The sequence below is a fragment of the Heterodontus francisci genome, chromosome 23 (assembly GCF_036365525.1).
Source record: "Heterodontus francisci isolate sHetFra1 chromosome 23, sHetFra1.hap1, whole genome shotgun sequence".
Taxonomy (NCBI): domain Eukaryota; kingdom Metazoa; phylum Chordata; class Chondrichthyes; order Heterodontiformes; family Heterodontidae; genus Heterodontus; species Heterodontus francisci.
The window spans coordinates 32,854,238-32,874,992 of NC_090393.1; the positions used below are offsets into that span (position 1 = coordinate 32,854,238).

The following is a 20,755-nucleotide window of genomic DNA, read 5'->3' on the forward strand; positions in this document are numbered from 1 at the left end:
AGATCTAGGAGAGATACCAGTTCCCATTCTATGTAAGGAGAACTGAATGAAGATGGATGCACAGCAAATATTATCTGTACAGGCTGTTTCCGTCCAGGACACCTTGCTGATAGGTCTTTGGATCTCCCAAAATTGGAACTTTTCCCTTTTGGACAGGAGTAAAAGAAATTCATTTAAAAAAAAAAAGCAAACTGGTGTATTGCCGAAAATAGAGACATGTTGTCGAAGCTTTTCGTCTTGCACTCATTTGGACAATCCGCAAGAATAACCAAATATAAGGGAAGACAATAACTTATACTGCATGAGAAGAGAGTGCTGATTGTTTGTCAAGTGAACTCTGGTAGAGGCGTTGCCATGGTGAATACACCAGTTTACGATGACTGGCAGTTAACTGCCAAGTTTTGTTTGAAATTTAAACCAGGCAGCTTGACTTTGGTCAAGGCATTGCCCTGAGGAATGAACCAGTGAATGGCTGTCACTTATTTTGTTCAACTGAAACAGGCGCAATGTTTGTACATATTCTTTCTGTCTGCAAAGAACAGGGCCCTGTGTATTAATATATGTAGCTTCCAGTATGCGCAAATGCGCCACACTGTGATCCCTATTGACAATCTTAACTTGGTTGTCAGCATAATTCTTAGCACACTGAGGATTATTTAGCAAATGTTGTCCAATCGCAGAATCACATCAAATGTTGGACACTGTGTTTTGAGTTTTGCAAGAATGGGCTGGTTGGGTACGGCCTGTACCTTGCCCGTTGTGAACAGCGGAAGACGCATGTTGTTTGATGTGATCCACCAGTCTTTGGGACGTATGGTCTATATACCTAGCATCATAGTGGCATTGAAATTCGTATATCATATTACATATTTGTGTGTTAGGCAGGACATCTTTTTAGCTTGACGGCAGCGTCCTGTTAGTGGCGAACACCACACGTGTTGCTACTGCATAACAGCAGCGTGAAATAGCTAGCTTTACCTGTTGCTCAAATTTTTGGGGTACATTATACTTCCAGGGTAATTTGAGGTAGACTGGGCACTTTTCAGGGCTGAAAAAGACTGGTGCATTCTCCATTGCAGCGCCTCTATCAATCAGAGTTCACTTGCCAACCAATCAGCACTCTCTTCTCATGTCGTATAAGTTGTTGTTGTTTTCCCTTACATTGGTTATTCTTGCGAATTGTCCTGATGAGTGCAAGATGAAAAGCTTCAACAATATGTCTCTATTTTCAGCAATACTCAAGTTCTGTACTACTAAACGACTATTTAAAAAAAAAACTGTTAATACAAGTGCATCAGATATAAAACACTTCTGTTCTCTCCATTTTCCTCTTTTCCCTTCCAAAGGTTGACTATCATATTTTGGTGTGACCATTTTTCCCACAAAGAATTCGGGAGATGGGGGTGGGGGAAGAGACTTTTAAATGTTAGGCTGTTCAAACAAGTTTTTTTTTCCCTTGAGAAAATGGGTTGTATTTTTCCCATAGTGTTTAAATCAATTTGTTAGCTTGCCTCAGTAATTTGATCAATATCTCACGTCCTTTGTGTTGGAAAGTCTCCATTATTTTCTAGTTGTGAAGAGGAAATGAAAAGTAGGGATGGAGACACAGTCAGTCAGGTCCAGCAACAGTTGTGAAGTTGGTCAGTACTTGAAAACAAAATTGCGATATGAAGATTTGACCAGGCTCAGAATGAGAATAAAGGAGATTAATTAGAAGTTATTTTGTCCTTCGGTAAGCTGGGGAAAGCGTTGCATGTTTATTATTTTGTATTAGTAGACAAGTTGAACTAAGTGAATGTGATCATAACTTGCTATGTCTGTTTATTTGCTGTGAAATAAAAAGGCTTAACAATTTGAGTGTGGCTGCAACTTTCTAAAACATTGAAGATGCACACATGTGAAAGATGCAAATATCCAATTCAGATCACAGGGGTACTATTGTTTGATACCAGGTTATCTAATTGTATTGTCAGATCCTAGGTAGTGTGGCAACAACTAAATATAAGGACTTTGAGTGCTTACAGGAATAACCAACGCCTTGTACCTGTGGGAATATCTAAGGCAATACCCTATAAAGCTATAATACTGATGTCATTTTTAGTCCTGGGCAAATTGCCTCCAATTTTTTTTTTTGAGTACGTGGGTGATTTATTTAAGTGCGCAACCATGCATGCACAGGAACATCTGGGCTGCTTCACAGCCACACACCTTACAAAGGAACATTGGTCCTGGGACAGCAACAGAAAATCATATACAGCAATACTAATTCACTTAATAAATCTTACTAATTTTACTTGTTGCCATTAGTTCTTTTTCTTTTCTTTTGGGCCTCCTTATCTCGAGAGACAATGGATACGCGCCTGGAGGTGGTCAGTGGTTTGTGAAGCAGCGCCTGGAGTGGCTATAAAGGCCAATTCTGGAGTGACAGGCTCTTCCACAGGTGCTGCAGAGAAATTTGTTTGTTGGGGCTGTTGCACAGTTGGCTCTCCCCTTGCGCCTCTGTCTTTTTTCCTGCCAACTACTAAGTCTCTTCGACTCGCCACAATTTAGCCCTGTCTTTATGGCTGCCCGCTAGCTCTGGTTAGAGCTGTAATTAAATATATCCCTTACATTTTCATACCTGATTCAGTCACTTGGTGACATTTTATAGAAAGGGTTTTACACTATACATTTGCTATCAATGTTAAGTGGCTGGCAGTAGCTAGTACAGCAGTGTAACTTGTAATAGCTAATTACAGCACCACCCAGGGGCAAAATATGTTGTGGCAGTTTAAAGCTTCTGATTGCATCTGAGTAGGCCCCACCTCTTCTCAGATTACTGGGGATTCCTGTGTTTTAGAGGGTAGGGAGGGAGGAATCTGAGGAGCAGGAAAGGGATCATCGAAGCATTGAATAAGCAAGGTTTTGAACTCGCCTGTTTTATTCATATGAACAAAATAATTGCGTTGTACTTTTTAAAATCTAAAATAGTGCTGGGGTTGTATAGGATATTCAAATAATATCACTGATTGATGGGTTTGGGACATACTTAATGAACTATAATTCTGTATTTAAAAAAAAAAGCTTAGCCACTTGATTAATATGTTGTGTGTGTATTTAGATATATGTATACTCAGGAACATTATTGAAGATTTGAAGCAAAAATAAGAAAACCGTGCTGTCTACTGGAAAAGTATGATCCTGATCTGGGAGTAATGGACCTTGGACTGGTGGATTTTATTTTGACCTCTACTGGCTATTTTTAAGTTTCCCTGGCAGACTTCCCTGACTTGTTTGTAATGTTCCCTCTTTATAAAATGTTACTAGCTAACTCGCAAGCGGAGTGTTGTAATGGAGGGAAAGGAAACATTTTTCTAGATATTGTTTTATTTTTAAATAGACAGACTGAACCAAGCAGTTGTCTCCCCATAACATAGTGGAGATAAATGTGAACACTTTAAAGGTTCATATAACATTGCTAATGGCAATTTCTACACTTATAGGAACTACATTCTTGATTTAGTTTTACTTCTGCCAGTTTTTGAAGTGGAAGAATGTCTTGTCCTAATTGGATTGTGCAGTTGGAGTAATTCATACTCGGCTGATCACCGACACTCGATCAAGGTCTTTGTCATTTATTGTGTAATTATGTTTTTTTTTAAGGAAGCCATCCTGCCGACTAGCGATCTAACTGGTACAATGTCATCGGTTAATATTGAGGAGGAATTAATTCCATCTCCTGGTCCTCCTTCAGTGATGGATCGTGTTAATACCAGCAATGACAATAGTAATTCAAAATTCAGAGCTTTTGTTCAGAATCAAGAATTTCGTCCACAGACAGCACTAAACAACCAGCAGACATTTTTACCACTGTTTTCATCTGATGTGCCATCATCTCAGACTCCCCAAACCCAGCAGACAGAAACAGTCAAGTCTAAAGTGCCTCCCAACATGTCTCTGAATACCCAGTCATTCGTAAGGCCGAGGAATCAGAAGTTTACTTTCTCTGCATCACCACCACCAGCGATTACTCATACTGCCTTGTCTTTGTTTACACAAATTCCTGCTGCTACTACATTCACCCAAAACCAGAATCTTCATCTTGCCACAAAACAACAAGGAGTGCCTTGTAATATTACTATGCAGCCACCAAAAATTCCTACATCTTTTGCTGTACCAAAAGCTGGCCCTCCTGCAGGGCTTGGAAATAGGCCTCCTAAACAGCTGCAGAAATTTGTGCCTGCAATAAAGTCAGAGCTAGTTCCCATAGCGCTCTCTCCTTCACCAAATACCTTCTTAGCACAATTTTTGGCCACAGGTAAGAAAATTTTGATCTTGGATTTGATTTCTACTTTGTAATTGTACAATTTGTACTTTACGTAAGATAATGGGTTCCTTAGTTTGTTCATCAAGACAGTGAATGTCAAACTTTATCTTTTGGAAATTTTTAATAGATTATTTGTCCAAGTGAAGTAAAGGAGCTCTGCCAGTTGTGCACTAATTTAACCACCACCCACCCCCCATTATTTTTTTTTGCTGGTTGAAATAGTTCATATGAATTTATTAGTGAAAGTTTTCATGCTATATAGCCTGGGTTTCAGTATATAATTGTGTTATTTGGTGCAATCGCAATCGTATGTTCTTAAGTGAAGTAGAAATGATACAGCACAAAAGGAGGCTATTTTCCCACCATGCCTGTGCTGGCTCTTTTGAAAGAGTTATCCAATTAGTCCCATTCCCCTACTTTTTCCCCCATAGTCCTACAAAATTTTCTTTTTTGAAGTATATATTCAATTCCCTTTTGAAAGTTACTGTGGTATCTGCTTCACCCTTTCAGGCAGTGCATTTTAGAACATAACATAAATAAAAGCAAAATACTGCAGATGCTGGAAATCTGAAATTAAAAACAAGAAATTTTGGAAATACTCAGCAGGTTTGGCAGCATCTGTGGAGAGTGAAGCAGAGTTGACGTTTCAGGTCAGTTCTGATGAAGGGTCACTGACCTGAAATGTTTACTCTGCTTCTCTCTCCACAGATGCTGCCAGACCTGCTGAGTATTTCCAGCATTTCTTGTTTTTATTTCAGAACGTAACATGCTGTGTTTAAAAAAAAAAAAATTATTAGGTTTGCCAGTAGAAATGGTTTCTCCCGATGTACTCTGTCAAAACCTTTCATAATTTTGAGCACCTCTGTTAAGTCTCGGCTTAACCTTCTGTGCTATAAGGAGAATAATGCCAGTTTCTCTAGTTTCTTCGTGTACTCAAGTCCCTCATCCTTGATGGCATTTCAGTAAATTTCTTCTGCACCCTCTCCAGTGCCTTGACATCTTTCTTAAAGTGTGATACCCAGATTTGGACACACTACTCCAGCTGAAGCCTCACCAGATTTATAAAGGTTTAGCATAACGTACTTGCTTGAATAATATTTTTAACTATTGAATGTAAATTTGTTGAATCAATAATCTGCAATTAGGTTTGTTTCCCAAGTATGAAGGACATATGATTCCCAGGTGTTGCATTTTAATAACTTCTTTTCTTGAAAGCTAAATCTAACAAATTGCTACCTGTGGTGCAATAAATTGTGCAGTTCCTGCAATTGAAGTATGAGGGTGTTAAGTTTTCAGGTGATCACAAGTTAGTTACTATTGCGGACCTTTTTGGCCTTAGTTCATCCATCCAGTATGTCTCTAAAGTCTATTTCAATACAACATCCACTTCGTTTTTAAATCATTCCTGTTTTTGCCTCCATTATTGTATCTGGGAGACCATTCCAAGTGTGTACAATTGTTTCCTCATGTGAGTCCTAAATTTGGCATTATCAAGTTTGAGCTTATAGCCCTTTTGTCCTACATCTTGCAATTAACTTAAAATTATTCAGCAAATTTAACTTTCCCACACCATTTGCAGTTTTGTGAGCATCTGTCAGTTGTCCCCTTTACACTGAGTTTTTCTAGTCTTGTCTCACAATTCAAACTGTTGATATGGAAGGTCAGCCTTATGGCTTTTCTCTACACTGCTACCAATAATTGAACATCTCACTTGTATCTTGGTGACTAGAATTAGACACAGCAGTCTGAGCACCATGCAGTTTGATCATGACTTCCTCTGACTTGTATTCTGACTACATTCTGTTTGCTTTGTTGCTTGGTCTAGACATGTTACACATTGTGCCTTACGCTCCATTACCTTTTTCAACTCCATCCCCTGCTACTCCAACATCACGGAGTATGTGTTGCCTGTTTTATCCTTTTAACATGCAGTACATTACATCTCTCTCTATTAAATTTCATCTACCATTTCTGTCCACTTTCATATTTTGTCCATTTCATTCAGTAATTTCTGAGCTGTTTTTTCCGATTTTCACTGCTCCTTCCCCAGTTTGGTATCATCTACGAATTTGACCAATTTGTCTTGGGTTTCTCATCATGTAAATTAGAAACAATATGATTCCCAGCACCGATCACTGTCATTCACTACTCTGTGCCTCGGCCCTCCTCATTCCCACATTTTTGCACCCCCGTCCCTCCTCATTCCCACATTTCCCCCCCCCCCCCCCCCCAACCCCCCGGTCCCTCCTCATTTTCATATTCCTGCTCTAAACAGGATGAAGGACGTAGGGCAGAAATAGCAGTACAAATGGGCTGGAACCTCCTGGATTATTTGTAAGTAATCCAGGCTCTGCCTTAGTTTATAATTTATATTAAATTAAATACAGTTAGTTTTACTACCATCTAAATTTGTACAAGAACATGAGCAAGGAACATGTCACAGAAAGCATGCTTTCATTTTTAGATCACTTCAACACAGACTTGTTAACAGAGTTTGAATCCATGTTGGTGTTTCACCAGTAAAATGTCTTTTTCACTGGGATTGGAAATTGGCAACATCAACTAATCTGGTCACTTGGAGGGAAGGACTGGAGGCTATCTTAACCAATTAAATTGGATCTGTAGGCATTCAGTATACCATCCAACCAATCCGGCGTCACTTTCTTGCAGAATTATGCACACATTTAAGGCAAAACATTTCTTAAGTGAGCTATTGATTTTTCAATCACAATTGCACGTATATTTATTTGGTGTTTGTCCCCAAAGACGTTATATGTAACAAAACATTTCTTGAACACAGCTTTTAAAGCTTTTAATTTTCCCCAAAGGGTCCCATGATTTTCATGGTATGTATCAATGATTTAGACTTAAATGTAGGGGGCATGATTTAGAAGTTTGCAGATGGTACAAAAATTGGCCATATGATTATTAGTGAGGAAGAATGACTGCAGGAAGATATCAATGGACTGGTCAGGTAGACAGAAAAATGACAAATCGAATTCAGTCTGTATAAGTATGAGGCAGTGTATTTAAGAAGGGAAAACAAGGCAAGGGAATGCACAGTAAATTGCAGGATACTGGGAAGTGTAGAGGAACCTTGGAGTGCATGTCCACAGATTCCTGAATGTAGCAAGACAAGTGGATAAAGTGGTCAAGAGGCATAAGGGATACTTTCTTTTATTAGTTGAGGCATAGAGTAAAAGAGCAGGCAGGTTATGTCACAATTTTTTAAAACACTAAGTTAGGCCACAGCTAGATTACAAATCTGGTTACTGCATTACAGGAAGGATGTGATCAAAGTAGAGAGGATGCAGAGAAGATTTGAGGTTGTTGCCAGGAATGGAAAATTTTAGCTATGAGGCAAGATTGGGTGGGCTTAGAGTTGTTTTCTTGAAACGGAGGAAGTTGAGGGGAGATTTAATTGAGGTGTATAAAATTAGCAGAGGGGTCATTAACCGGGGGCATAGATTTAAAGTAATTGGCAGAAGGATTACAGGGGAGTTGAGATTTTCTTTCACCCAAAGGGTGGTGGGGGCCTGGAAGTTACTGCCTGAAAAGATGGTGGAGGCAGAAACTCTTATATTTAAAAAAAAAAATTGAATATGCATTTGAAGTGCAATAATCTACAGGGCTATGAACCAAGAATCAGAAAGTAAGATTAGGCTGGATAGCTTTTTTTCAGCTGGAACAGACACTATGTGCCGAATGCCCTCCTTTTGTGCTGTAAATTTTCTGTGTTTCTGGGGCATGCTCAGATGTTTTATGTGAATGTTTATTTTCTTCATGATTGGTCATAGCTTTTTTTTTTATAATAAATATGATTTCCCAGGTGTATGTATATTAACTGGCTTTATTCCTTCCCCTGAATGTGTGGACTCATTATGTTTGGAAACAAAATAGGAAGTAGGTTGAATTGATAAGTTTTATTTAATTCAGAAAATTACAAATTTGCATTCTGAACCACAGTAGATTCCCAAATGGACCAAATCCAATACTAAAAAGTGGCGGATGAGGGAGTAAACATGGAATGCGCCCTATGCCATCCCTTGGAAAAGGAAATCTTGTACCTTAAGCACTCTGAGTTCCTTTATTAACTTGTAAATCTACCACTGCTGCAGACTCCGCTTTGCCTTGATGCACTGGGCCTTGATGTGTCATATGACCTATAATTAGCGCGGTTTTTGAGTTGTCAGCTTTTTTTGAAGTTGTTAGCTTTTTATACTTTCCTATGTTAGCATTATGTGAAGCGTTCTCAGAATTCAATGTGAGAATGCTGAGATACTACAGGAACTAATTATAATCTGAATATGCTTCCAATAACCATGCTTAGTGGCAGGCAGTAATTGTGAATCCGTTGGGTATCATACAATGATATAGCGCAGAAGGAACCTATCATGCCTGTGTTGGCTCTTTGGTAGAGCTATTCAATTTGTCTCACTCCCTTGCTTTTCCCCTGTAATTTTTTTTTCCATTCAAGTATTTATCCAATTTACTTTTGAAAAGTATTATTAAATCTGCTTCCACCGCCCTTTCAAGCAGTGCATTCTAGCTAACAACTTACTGTGCTTATTTTTAAAAAAAGTTTCCTCATGTTATGGCTGGTTATTTTGCCTCTAATTACCAACCCTTCTGCCATTGGAAACAGTTCCTCATTTACTCTATCAAAACCCTTCATGATTTTGAACACCTCTGTCAAATCTCCTCTTAACCTTCTCTGCTCTGTGGAGAACATCCCAGCTTTTCCAGTCTCTCAACATAACTGAAGTCCCTCATCCCTCATACATTCTAGTAGATCTCTTCTGCACCCTCTCTGATGTCTTGAAAAGCTTTCTAATCTGTGGTGTACTCCAGCTGAGGCCTAACCAGTGTTTTATTCCAAGGTATGACTAACTGATGGTTTGGATAATATCTTTGTGCAATAACGGGAGTTTGTCATTTAGTTAAGTCTTGTTACTTACGGGTTCTGTATATATTAGCAGTTTATTTAACTTTATACCTGTTGCATGATGAATTTTAAATGAAAGTTTAAAAAATAGAGGGCATTGTGTGTAGCTATAGCTTGACAACACAGAGGGATGGTGCATGAGTTTTTTGTTTAAAAAACTGAATTGCAAAGAGGGAATAGTTTTTTTAAAATCATGGTTGGCAGCTGTGCCATGTTGGGACTCCAGGACACTTCACGTGTCTTGGGCGATTACCTGTAAGAAGTGTCACCGGCTGGAGCCACTGTGGAGCATCAGGGAGCAGGAGAGTTTCCTGGATAGTACTTACGAGGAAGTGGCCACCCCAAAGGCAGTAAGGGTTCAGGATACTAGGTGGATGGCCATCTGGAAGAGGCAGGAGGTGCAGGAGTCTTCGGGGTGTGCCACTGTCAAACAGGTACTCTGCATTGGAGACTGCTGGGAGTGAAGATACCCTGAAAGAGTGCAGTCTAGATCATCGCACCAATGGGCAAAGGACTACAGTAGGGAGCAGCAAAGTGTAGAAATGCAGTTATAGGAGATTACACAGTCGGGGACAGACAGGCATTTCTGAACCATCGTCGTGAGTCCCATATGGTGGTTTGTCTCCCTGGTGCCAGCGTCAAGAAAATCCCGTATGCCAAATGAAAAATATTAATTTCATCGGTTGGAAACTTACATTAGACTTTTAATGGAAAAAATTCTGCAGTAACTTTTAAAAAGCTAGCAGCCAAGATTGCAATTTGCATCTGAAATACCAAGAGATTGAACTGCAGATAGATGGCTGAGAAGCCCTGGACCCAGAACAATGGCTTGCTCTAAGTAATTGAATTACCTAGGATTGCTTCATTAGCACAGCAGTCAAGGCCATCCTGACACATTGACTTTGAAAGAGCAAACCCCTCCGAGTGTAAATATTGGCATTCTGGAACCTCTGGAGCCAGTTCTGAATCTTGTATCTCATTAAAAACAAAGGGGATTGAGAGAACCATGTGACTGTCTATCTCCGAAAAAAACAGGAGTTTTGTTACACTCACAGAAGACACGTAGAAATTGAAACTGCAGCTGCGGAGAAAGATGCATGCTCTCTCTCTCCCTCTCTCTCTCTTCTTCTCCCCCCCCCCCCCCCCCCCACCCAAACAACCGTCTGCGACTTGGACCCTCCAAGCCAACGGACTGCTACAGCCAGAGACCAGGGGAAGAGAGCCAACTACAATTCTGCCTTCAAGAAAACCCTGAGCAAAGCAGGCCAGCCACAAAGTGCACTTTAACCAGCGAGGACTTCAGGAACACCGCTTCAGCCAAGGACCACCAGATCATCCACTTCACAGACTGTGTATTTAAGTTCCATTTATTCCGGACTTTAATCCAACTACCAAATCTATTTTTTCCTCTTTAATTTATTTGTGTGTGCGAGATTCTCGTGTGAAAGTGTAGCGTTTTTAAAAAGTATTTTTTGAATCTGGGTTAGAGTATTAAGTATAATAAACTTACCTCTTTCTTGTTTAAAGTCAAGAAATCCTGTCCGATTTGGTTCTTTCACAATCACAGTAAAGGGAAAACATTCAGAAGTGGTAAGCAGAACCACTGTTTAAAAGGAATAGATCCTGTTGCGGTCAAATAAGAGGAAGAGCGAGAGGGGAGCCTGAGACCTTCTCACCTGGCTGTAACAAATTTGGGGGCTATAGTCTGTGATTGTAACCCAATGACAAACAAGAAATTGGAAGTGGGAAACCAAATTGTTTGCGAGTAAAAAAATTTTTTACAAAAACTTCAATACAAGTTTTCTTGTGTTTTACTGCTAGAATACTAACCTGTCCACACTCGAGGCCAGGACCTTCCCAAGCCAGGGTGAAGTAACTTGGGATTGATTAAAGGCCCTATCCATTGAAGAGTTGAGGAATATAGCTGGCAGTTAGGGATTACTTTCCATGCAAAAGCTAAGAAATTCGAAATCCTAAGACTTGTGGCCAACCATTTTTCACTTGAACCTGAAGTTTCAGAAACAGGATTAGAGACAGAAACAGACGGGGTAATGTTAGCTTAAATACAATTAGAACAGAGAAGACTGGAGTTAGAATTCCAGGGAGAGAGCCGAGAGAGTGTCAAGAAAGAGAAAAAGAGAGAGCTTTCCAGGAGGGGAAGGAGGAAAGAGAGCTAAGGCGCTTGAATTAACTCGGGGGCAATTCAGTACACCCAGTGAAGGCATGGCTAGTGAGGAAGCTACCCCTAGCTCAGGCCGTGTGCTGAGCTCTTAAAGTTCTCCCAGTTAATTCCAAAGTTCAATGAGGGGGATATGGAAGCATTTTTTCGTCACTTTTGAAAAGCTTGCAAGACCACTGAAATGGCAGGCTGAGAGCTGGGCGCTGTTGTTACAAAGCAAACTAACAGAAAAAGCCCATGCCGTTTATTCACTGTTGTCAGATGAAAGTTCATCAGATTATGAGATGTCTAAAAGTGCTATCCTGGGGGCATATGAGCCAGTACTGGAAGTGTACCGCCAGAAATTCCAAAACCTCCGGAAGCAGCCTGGCCAAACTTACCTTGAGTTTGAAAGAGTTAAGCAAGTTGCCTTTGACCAGTGGATAAGGGCACTTAAGATACAGCCCACATATGAAAACCTCAGAGAGATGATCCTTCTCGAGGAATTTAAAAACTCACTTCCCCTTTCTATTAAAACTCACGTAGAAGAATAAAAGGTTCAAAGAGCCAGGCAGGCCACAGTTCTGGCTGATGAATTTACCTTTGTACACAAGTTCTTACCACAAGGGAAACCCTTCCCTAGTCACCCCCACAACCCCAAAAAGGATAAAAGGTGGGAGGATGATAGGGGCCCAAGCGGCCCTGGGCGAGAACGGAAAGCTGGACACACGGGGCTCCCCTCAAGCCAAAAAAGACGGTGCTGAGAGCAGGAGTGGGACCTGAAGACCTGTGTGTTCCCATTGTAACAAGGCAGGTCACCTCCAAGCTGACTGTTGGAAATTACGGGGAAAACTTGTAGGATTAATCGGGGCACACCAAACCAGCGCAGGAGAAAGGGCCCTGATAGAAAGCACAGCAGAGCAGGCTGTGGCCTTAATTGCAGCAGTAAGACCCCGTAAACATACTGCTGTGGGTGCGGGAAAATTTCACAAAATCCCTGAAGGTTATCAGGATTTTGTATCCCAAGGAAAAGTGACCCCATACCCCTCAAGTGGGACGAGCAAGCCCATAGTCATACTCAGGGGCCACCCAGTCCCTTCTGTTGGGAAAAGGCATGACTTTTCCTTCAGAGAATGCTAGAGTGTTCATGAATGGTATCTGAGGGCAGTATCTGCCCATACCTTTATATCGGGTGCACCTGGCGTGTGACCTAGTTTCAGGATCGGTAACAGCGGGGATTGTCCCTAGTTTGCCTGTGGATGGGGGTCAACCTGTTCCTGGGTAATTATCTGGCAGGGGTAGAGATGGTAGCTTCCCCAGTAGCTTTAGAGAGACCGAAAGAGGTCAGAGAGACAGACAGTTGCAGGAGAAGGTCCCCGGCATTTTCCCTGACTGTGTGGTTACTTGGTCCATGGTCAAACAAGCTCCATCAGAGGAGGTTGAACTGGCACTGCAGACAGATGACCCTACTGTCTGGCTGTCTGAAACCTTCTTTGGGAAGTTAGAGGACCCAAAGATGAGTTAGACAGATCTTCCCTAGTTGAGACTCAGCAAGCTGACCCAATATTAAAGAAGTTAGCACAGACTGCCTAAACCAAAACTGAAGCAGAGGGAGTCCCTGTGTGTTTCTATTGAAAGAATGAGGTGCTGATGAAGTGGAGACCTCCTCACAGACCTGCGGACGAAGAGTGGACAGTGAGTGGTTCATCAGATAGTGGTGCCGCCAAGGTTCCATGAAAAAAAATTAAGAATGGCCCACAAGCTTCCAATGGCTGGACATGTCGGTGTATGAAAAACCAAAGCCTGCAAAAGACAACATTTTGACTGGCCAAAACTCCACAAAGATGTGGTGGAGTTCTGTAAAACTTGCCACATGTGCCAGGTTGTGGGGAAGCCCCAAGCTGTAATAAAACCTGCACCCCTAATTCCCATATCGGCTTCTGGGGAACCCCTCAGCAGGTTGCTGGTGGACTGTGTGGGACCCCTGCCAAAAACAAAAGGGGACAGACAAGCACAGGTCTATCAGATAGTTAGGGAGGAAGGGGACTAAAAGGACAGTGAGGGCAGGTTAGAGGAGGGCCAGGAGGATTCCCAAATGGAACCCCCTACTGACTAGATAAAGATAAACTATTTCCACTGGTTGGAGATTCTAAAACTAGGGGGCATAGTCTATAAATTAGGACCAGACCATTCAGGAGAGATGTTAGGAAGCACTTCTTCACATAAAGGGTGGTAGAGGTTTGGAACACTCTCCCACAAACAGCAGTTGAAGCTAGAACAGTTGTTAATTTTAAATCTGAGATAGATAGATTTTTGTTAAGCAAAGATATTAAGGTATATGGAGTGAGGCCGCTGATCAGCCATGATCTCATTGAATGGCGGGACAGGCTCGAGGGGCTGAATGGCCTACTCCTACTCCTATCTTCCGATGACCGCTTAGCCAACCCTGAAATGTTGGAAAAATTAGACCTCACACTCTACTATGTAAATACAGGCAAAGAGGAATCCTACCAAGGCTGCTAACAGCATTGACAGAAACCTACAAGTTCCCAAAAGGGCAAATCCATGGCAAGGATGATGCCTCACCTAATTGAAGTGCCGCAGGGGAGTGCAGTAAAAGCTGGACAGACACCTGCGAACAGGAATGTCCCAGAGTGCATGGGGCAGATTAGCAAAGAGATCCCCCCCACAGTAAAGGGAAAAGGAAAACAAAAATGCCCTTAAGTAAACAGCACTTGTGTGACTCACCAGAAAAGTAAAAGTGAGGTCATGGTGGATGTACACATTGAAGAACCCAATGATCAGTGCCCAAATCCAAAGCTAATCAAACCCAACAATTTCAGTTCCGAATTCAGCAAGTGCAAGAGCCCAGAGGAAATCTCAGACACCTCATGGGCTTAAAACCGATTTATTACCCGCAACCACTATAGGGAGAAAAATTACCAAGCTGCTGGAACCTGAATGGTTAAAGCCACGTGTTGCAAAAACAGCAGTTGAGGGGTTATAGCTTGTGCATGCAGGAAAACTTGCCTTAAACAACAGTGGAAATTTGCAGACTCCAAGCTTCACCAACCACATCTTTATTGAGATGCATATCCAAGGTATTATAAGTTGATACTAGAGAAACTTGAAACCCATTTGACAACACATAACCATCCCAGACAAAACTCCAACAAATTATATCAGCATAACCGTCGCAGCCAAAGCTAGCTGTTGGAGTTCCAAGAGTAATGAGTGAACTTGAGTGAGTGAGAATGAATGTGTTTTCTTCTATTTCTTTTTTTACCCCTGTAATAAAATGTTCCAATAGTCACATGTCATTCCGCGGGGTATAGAGGTGTCCAGAAAACCCCATATTCCAAATGAGAAACATTAATTTCATAGGTTGTAGGAGCAAACCCCTCCGAGTGTAAATATTGACGTCCTCGAACCTGTGGAGCCAATTCTGAACCTTGTATATCATTAAAAACAAAGGGGATTGAGAGAACCATGTGACTGTCTGTCCCATCTCTGAAAATACAGTTTCGTCACACTCACAGAAGACGAGCAGAAACTGAGACTGCAGCAGCAGAGAAAGCTGCGTGCTTCCCCCGCCCCAAGGAAACATGAAGTTTGAAAACCGTCTGTGATTGTGGACCCTCCGAGCCAACAGACTGCTACAGCCAGAGACCGGGGAAGAGAGCCAACTACAATTCTGCCTTCAAGAAAACCCAGAGCAAAGCAGGCCAACCACAAAGTGCACTTCGACCAGCGAGGACTTCAAGAACGCAGTTTCAGCCGAGGGCTACCAGATCATCCACATCAGACTGTGTACTTAAGTTGCTTTTATTCTGGACTTTAATCCAACCACCAAATCTATTTTTTCCTCTTTAATCTATTTGTGTGTGCGAGATTCTCATGTGAAAGTGTAGCGTATTTTCTAACTTTGTTAGAGTATTAAGTATAATAAAATTACCTCTATCTTGCTTAAACTCAAGAAATCCTGTCCAATTAGTTCTTTCACGATCACAGTAAAGGTAAAAAGGTATAACACTCAGAGGTGGCAAGCACAACCACAGTTTAAAAGAAATAAACGCAGTCAAATAAAAGGAAGGGTGAGAGGGGAGCCTGAGACCCTCTTCTCACCTGGCCGTAATACTAGGGTAAAGGACATCACGGAGAGGGTGCAGGGGCAAGGGAGTGAGTCAGAAGTTGTGGTACACATTGGTACCCGTTGCACCTCAACAGGATTGGGACCAATGTCTTTGCAGAGAAGTTTACCAAGTGTAGTTGGGGAAGGTTTAAACTAAATTGGCAGGGGATGGGCACCAGCATATAGAAGTAGAAAAGAGGAATAAGGTGCATAATGTGAGAGTGTTAGACAGTAATAGTGAAGAGAGTAGTTCTATATTAGATGGGAACAGACTGAGAAGGGCTATGAGGAATGCAAAGACAGGATTACAATGCATGTATGTAAACACACAAAGGGTGTTGAATAAGGTTTTGTGAGCTACAAGCACAAATAGCAGTATGGAAATATGTCGTTGCAGTAACATGCATGGCTTAAAAATAGTGAGGACTGGGCGCTTGATATACAGGGATATAAAGTGTTCAGAAAAGAAGGAAAAAAGGGAGGTGGGGTTGCAGTACTGATTAGAGAAGACATTGTAATGTTGGAAAGAGGAGATGTCTTTGAGGGGACGAGGACAGAATCCATTTGGTTAGAGTTGAGAAGCAAAAATAGTATGATCACGCTACTAGGGGTATTCTACAGGCCTCCAAATAGTGAGAGAGAGAGATAGTCATAGAGTTATACAGCACAGAAACAGGCCCTTCGGCCCACCGTGTCCACGCCGGCCATCAAGCCTATCTATTCTAATCCCATTTTTCAGCACTTGGCCCGTAGCCTTGTATGGCATTTCAAGTGCTTATCTAAATACTTCTTAAATGTTGTGAGGGTTCCTGCCTCTACCACCCCTTCAGGCAGTGTGTTCCAGATTCCAACCACCCTCTGGGTGAAATTTTTTTTCCCTCAATTCCCCTCTAAACCTCCTGCCCCTTATGTTAAATCTATGCTCCCTGGTTATTGACCCCTCCGCTAAGGGAAAAAGTTTCTTCCTATCTATGCCCATTATAATTTTGTACACCTCAATCAGGTTACCCTCCTTAGCCTTCTCTGCTCTAAGGAAAGCAACCCTAGCCTATCCAGTCTCTCTTTATAGCTGAAATGCTCCAGCCCAGGCAACATCCTGGTGAATCTCCTCTGCTACCACTCCAGTGCAATCACATCCTTCCTATAGTCTGGTACCCAGAACTATACACAGTACTCCAGCTGTGGCCTAACTAACATTTTATACAGCTCCATCATAACCTCCCTGCTCTTGTATTCGGTGTCTCGGCTAATAAAGGCAAGTATCCCATATGCCGTCCTAATGACCTTATCTACCTGTGCTGCTGCCTTCAGTGATCTGTGGACAAGTACACCAGGTCCCTCTGACCCTCTGTACTTCCTATGGTCCTACCATCCATTGAATATTCCCTTGCCTTGTTAGTCCTCTCAAAATGCATCACCTCACACTTCTCAGGATTAAATTCCATTTGCCACTGCTCCGCCCATCTTACCAGCCCATCTATATCATCCTGTAATCTAAGACTTTCCTCCTCACTATATATGACACCACCAATTTTCGTGTCATCTGTGAACTTACTGATCATACCTCCTATATTCACGTCTAAATCATTAATGTACACAACAAACAGCACCGATCCCTGCGGTGCACCACTGGTCACAGGCTTCCAATCGCAAAAACAACCCTCGACCATCCCCCTCTGCCTCCTACCTAAGCTAATTTTGGATCCAATGGCTGAAATGGGCCGTGACAAAATCCTGGAAGAAGGTCTGAATTATTCACTGGTCTGCCACAATTTGTGTGTGGTTTGAAGAGATCAGAAAAAGGGAGGGATGAAGTGGATCAGCATTTATCCTTTTTCAGAAACTACTATCGTAATGAAACTCCATCTGGCTCATGCTGTGTGATGCACATTAGCAGATATGACATTTTGGAAATGTATCAAAAAAGCTGATGTATGAGTTCTATTATTTTTCTTTTTACAAATTCCAGTCAGTAATTATGAGGGCATTTTTTAAGAGTTTATTTAGTTTGTAGACTTTAGTCTCTCCATTGATTGTACACCTAAAGGAACACACTTCAATTTGGACATGGAAGAAACTGATTTTATTTTAAATATTCAGTGGATTCTAAACAAATAAAGCCAAAACTATCTCAGTAAAAACTCGTTGGTCTAGTTGAGCACCCAACATGAAGAATTCAACCTTTAGGATAGATGATAGTATAGGCAGTCTCATTACGAACTAGGAGTATTTATGGTTCCTAGCCTCCCTAATCCATTTTCTTCTTTACTTGCTACAAAACACACTTCATTCTAACACACAATACATTCCTCCTTTTAATCCAGAGTGTACTATTTATGAACTGGGAAGTTTATGTGGGGTATCGCAATAAAATATCTTTTACATTTTTTGCAGTCTTCAATGAGCTTCAGTCACATTTTCAGTATTTTGTTGCATTTTTTGGTATTTATTTTCCTTTTGATAAAAATTCTAACAGTGCTGTTGCAGTGTTTTAGCATTTGACTGAGGAGCAACACAATGAAAAGTTTAAAGTCTAGGTTGATCTCACTTTAGATCACCCTGTAGAGTTAAGGAAGTAAAGCAGATACCCAACCAAGAGTTTGCTGCTTGGATTTACAAGCAGTACTTTAAAAAAAAAAATTAGTTTTACAATAATGGTGCAAAAATAGTTGTAGTGCTCAGAGTGTTGAACTGAAGCCCTTCTAAATATTGCATAAAATAGGCATCATACTATATCTTTTCTTTTGCAGGCTCTAGTGCTGTACTTGTGACTTCTACCCCATTAAAACCTGAAGGAGTACTGGCTTGTGCAGTTACCCAGCCTAGTGTTGTTATCACACCAGCTGCATATGCCACGGTAAGCTGTCCTTTGCTTAGGGTAAGATTTGTTGCACCCTCAGATGAACACCTTGAAAAAGTTAAATTGGAGCTGTTCAACATATATAGAAAAAGTAATTGGTGACCTAATTCTATAAACTGATTTTACCATAGGCATAATGTACTTTAGTCGATGCACTTTTAATAAATGTACCTTTTGTATAAAAAAACATTTGTGCATATGAATTTGAATTGTGGAAAGGATTCCATGTTGTATATCAATCAATTGCAAGTCAGTAGAGGGAGCTTCACTCTCTATCGACCCATTATAGATATGTGGTGAGATGCACAGTACAGCTGCCTCCAGTGAATTCATTGTCATAAGAGCAGCCCAACTACACCAGTTCCCATGCCAACAGTATTGAGGCCTTTGTGTGAGATTATCAATGGCACATTAAGTAAAGTATTTATTGAAATTTTTCTTTTCATTTTGCCTCTCATTCTTTTGTCAATTACCTCAAATCTATGTCCTTTGGTTACAGGCCTTCTACTAATAGATACAGTTTCTCCTTATTTTATAGAACTATACAACAAAAACTTGTATTTATATAGTACCTTTAACATCATAAAACATCCCAAGGTGCTTCACAAGGGCATTATAAAACAAAATATGACACCGTGCCACATAAGGAGATATTGGGGCTGATGACCAAAAACTTAGTCAAAAGGTTAGGTTTTAAGGAGCGTTTTAAAGAAGGAAAGCGAGATAGAAAAGCGGAGAGGTGGAAGGGAATTCCAGAGCTTAAGGCCTTGTCAGCTATAGGTACAGTCACCAATGGTGGACCAATTTAAATTCGGTAATGCTCAAGGGGCAGAATTAGAGAATGCAGATATTTTGGAGGGCTGTGGTGCTGAAAGAGATTAGAGATAGGGAGGAGTGAGACCATGGAGGGATTTGAAAACAAGGATGAGAATTTAAAATCGAGGCATTGCTTAACCTGGAACCAGTGTAGGTCAGTGAGCACAGGAGTGATGGTTGGACAGGAATGACAATTGGTGCAAGTTAGGATATGGACAGCAGAGTTTTGGATAACCTCAGGTTTACAAAGGATAGAACGAGGGAGGCCAGTTTTTTTTTTTAAGAGATACAGCACTGAAACAGGCCTTTCGGCCCACCGGGTCTGTGCCGACCAACAACCACCCATTTTATACTAATCCTACATTAACCCCATATTCCCTACCACATCCCCACCATTCTCCTACCACTTACCTACACTAGGGGCAATTTACAATGGCCAATTTACCTAGCAACCTGCAAGTTTTTGGCTGGGAGGAAACTGGAGCACCTGGCGGAAACCCACGCAGTCACAGGGAGAACTTGCAAACTCCGCACGGGCAGTACCCAGAACTGAACCCAGGTTGCTGGAGCTGTGAGGCTGCGGTGCTAACCACTGCACCACTGTGCCGCCCTAGTTAGGAGTGCATTAGAATAGTCAAGCCTAGAGGTAACAAAGGCATGGATGAGGGCATCAGCAACAGATGAGCTGAGGGAATGTCGAAGTCAGGAGATATTCCAGATGTAAAAATAGGTGGTCTTGGTGCGGATATGTGGTTGGAAGCTCATCTTGGGGTCAAATATAACACCAAGGTTGCGAACAGTCTGATTTAGCCTCAGATAATTGCCAGGGAGAGAAATGGAGTTGGTGGCTAAGGAGTGGAGCTCGTGGTGGGAACCGAAGACAATGGCTTTGGCTTTTCCAATATTTAATTGGTGAAAATTTCTGCTCATCCAGTACTGGATGTCATACAAGCGGCCTGACAATTTAGAGACTGTGGAGGGGTCGAGGGAGGTGACGGTGAAATAGAGATGGGTGTTGTCAGTGTATGTGTGGAAACTGACACATTTTTGGATGATGTCGCTAAGAGGCAGCATGTAGATGAGAAATAGGAAGGGGCCAAGCATCAATCCTTGGGGGACACCAGAAGTAACTATGGGAGCAGTAAGAAAAGCCACTGCAGGTGATTCTCTGGCTATGATTTAGATAGAGAAGAATGAAACCAGGCAAGTGCAGTCCCGCTCAGCTGGACAATGGTGGAGAGGTGTTGGAGGAGGATGGTGTGATCAACTGTGTCAAAGGCACAACCCAGCACAGGAGGAGATCATTCGGCCTATCGTGTCTCCATCTTAGTTGATCTTGCTTCGATCTGAAACAGTTAACAGAGGAAGAACAAGTACCCTACAATGTGTTTGTTGCTTAATTTACTCTATAACAGAACTGTTCATGATTTTGAATACCTCTATTGAATCGCCACTTAATCTTCTCTGCTACAAGGAGAGCCCAGCTTCCCTAGTTTGAGCTTCACATAACTGAAGTTCCTCATTCCTGGGACCATTCT

General features: G+C 41.5%; 1 protein-coding gene across 4 annotated transcripts in view; it reads left to right on the plus strand.

Moving 5' to 3' along the window:
* Window positions 1-20,755, plus strand: part of mlxip (MLX interacting protein) — a 131,678-nt gene that overhangs the window by 58,005 nt on the left and 52,918 nt on the right. For all 4 annotated transcript variants that reach the window (XR_010977264.1, XM_068055033.1, XM_068055035.1 and 1 more), the window contains exons 9-10: window positions 3,643-4,297; window positions 18,292-18,398. Coding sequence is in view for 3 of the 4 variants with exons in the window: in XM_068055033.1 (XP_067911134.1) it covers window positions 3,643-4,297; window positions 18,292-18,398 (762 nt within the window). In the remaining variant the exon portion in view is untranslated. The remainder of the gene's footprint in view (window positions 1-3,642; window positions 4,298-18,291; window positions 18,399-20,755) is intronic.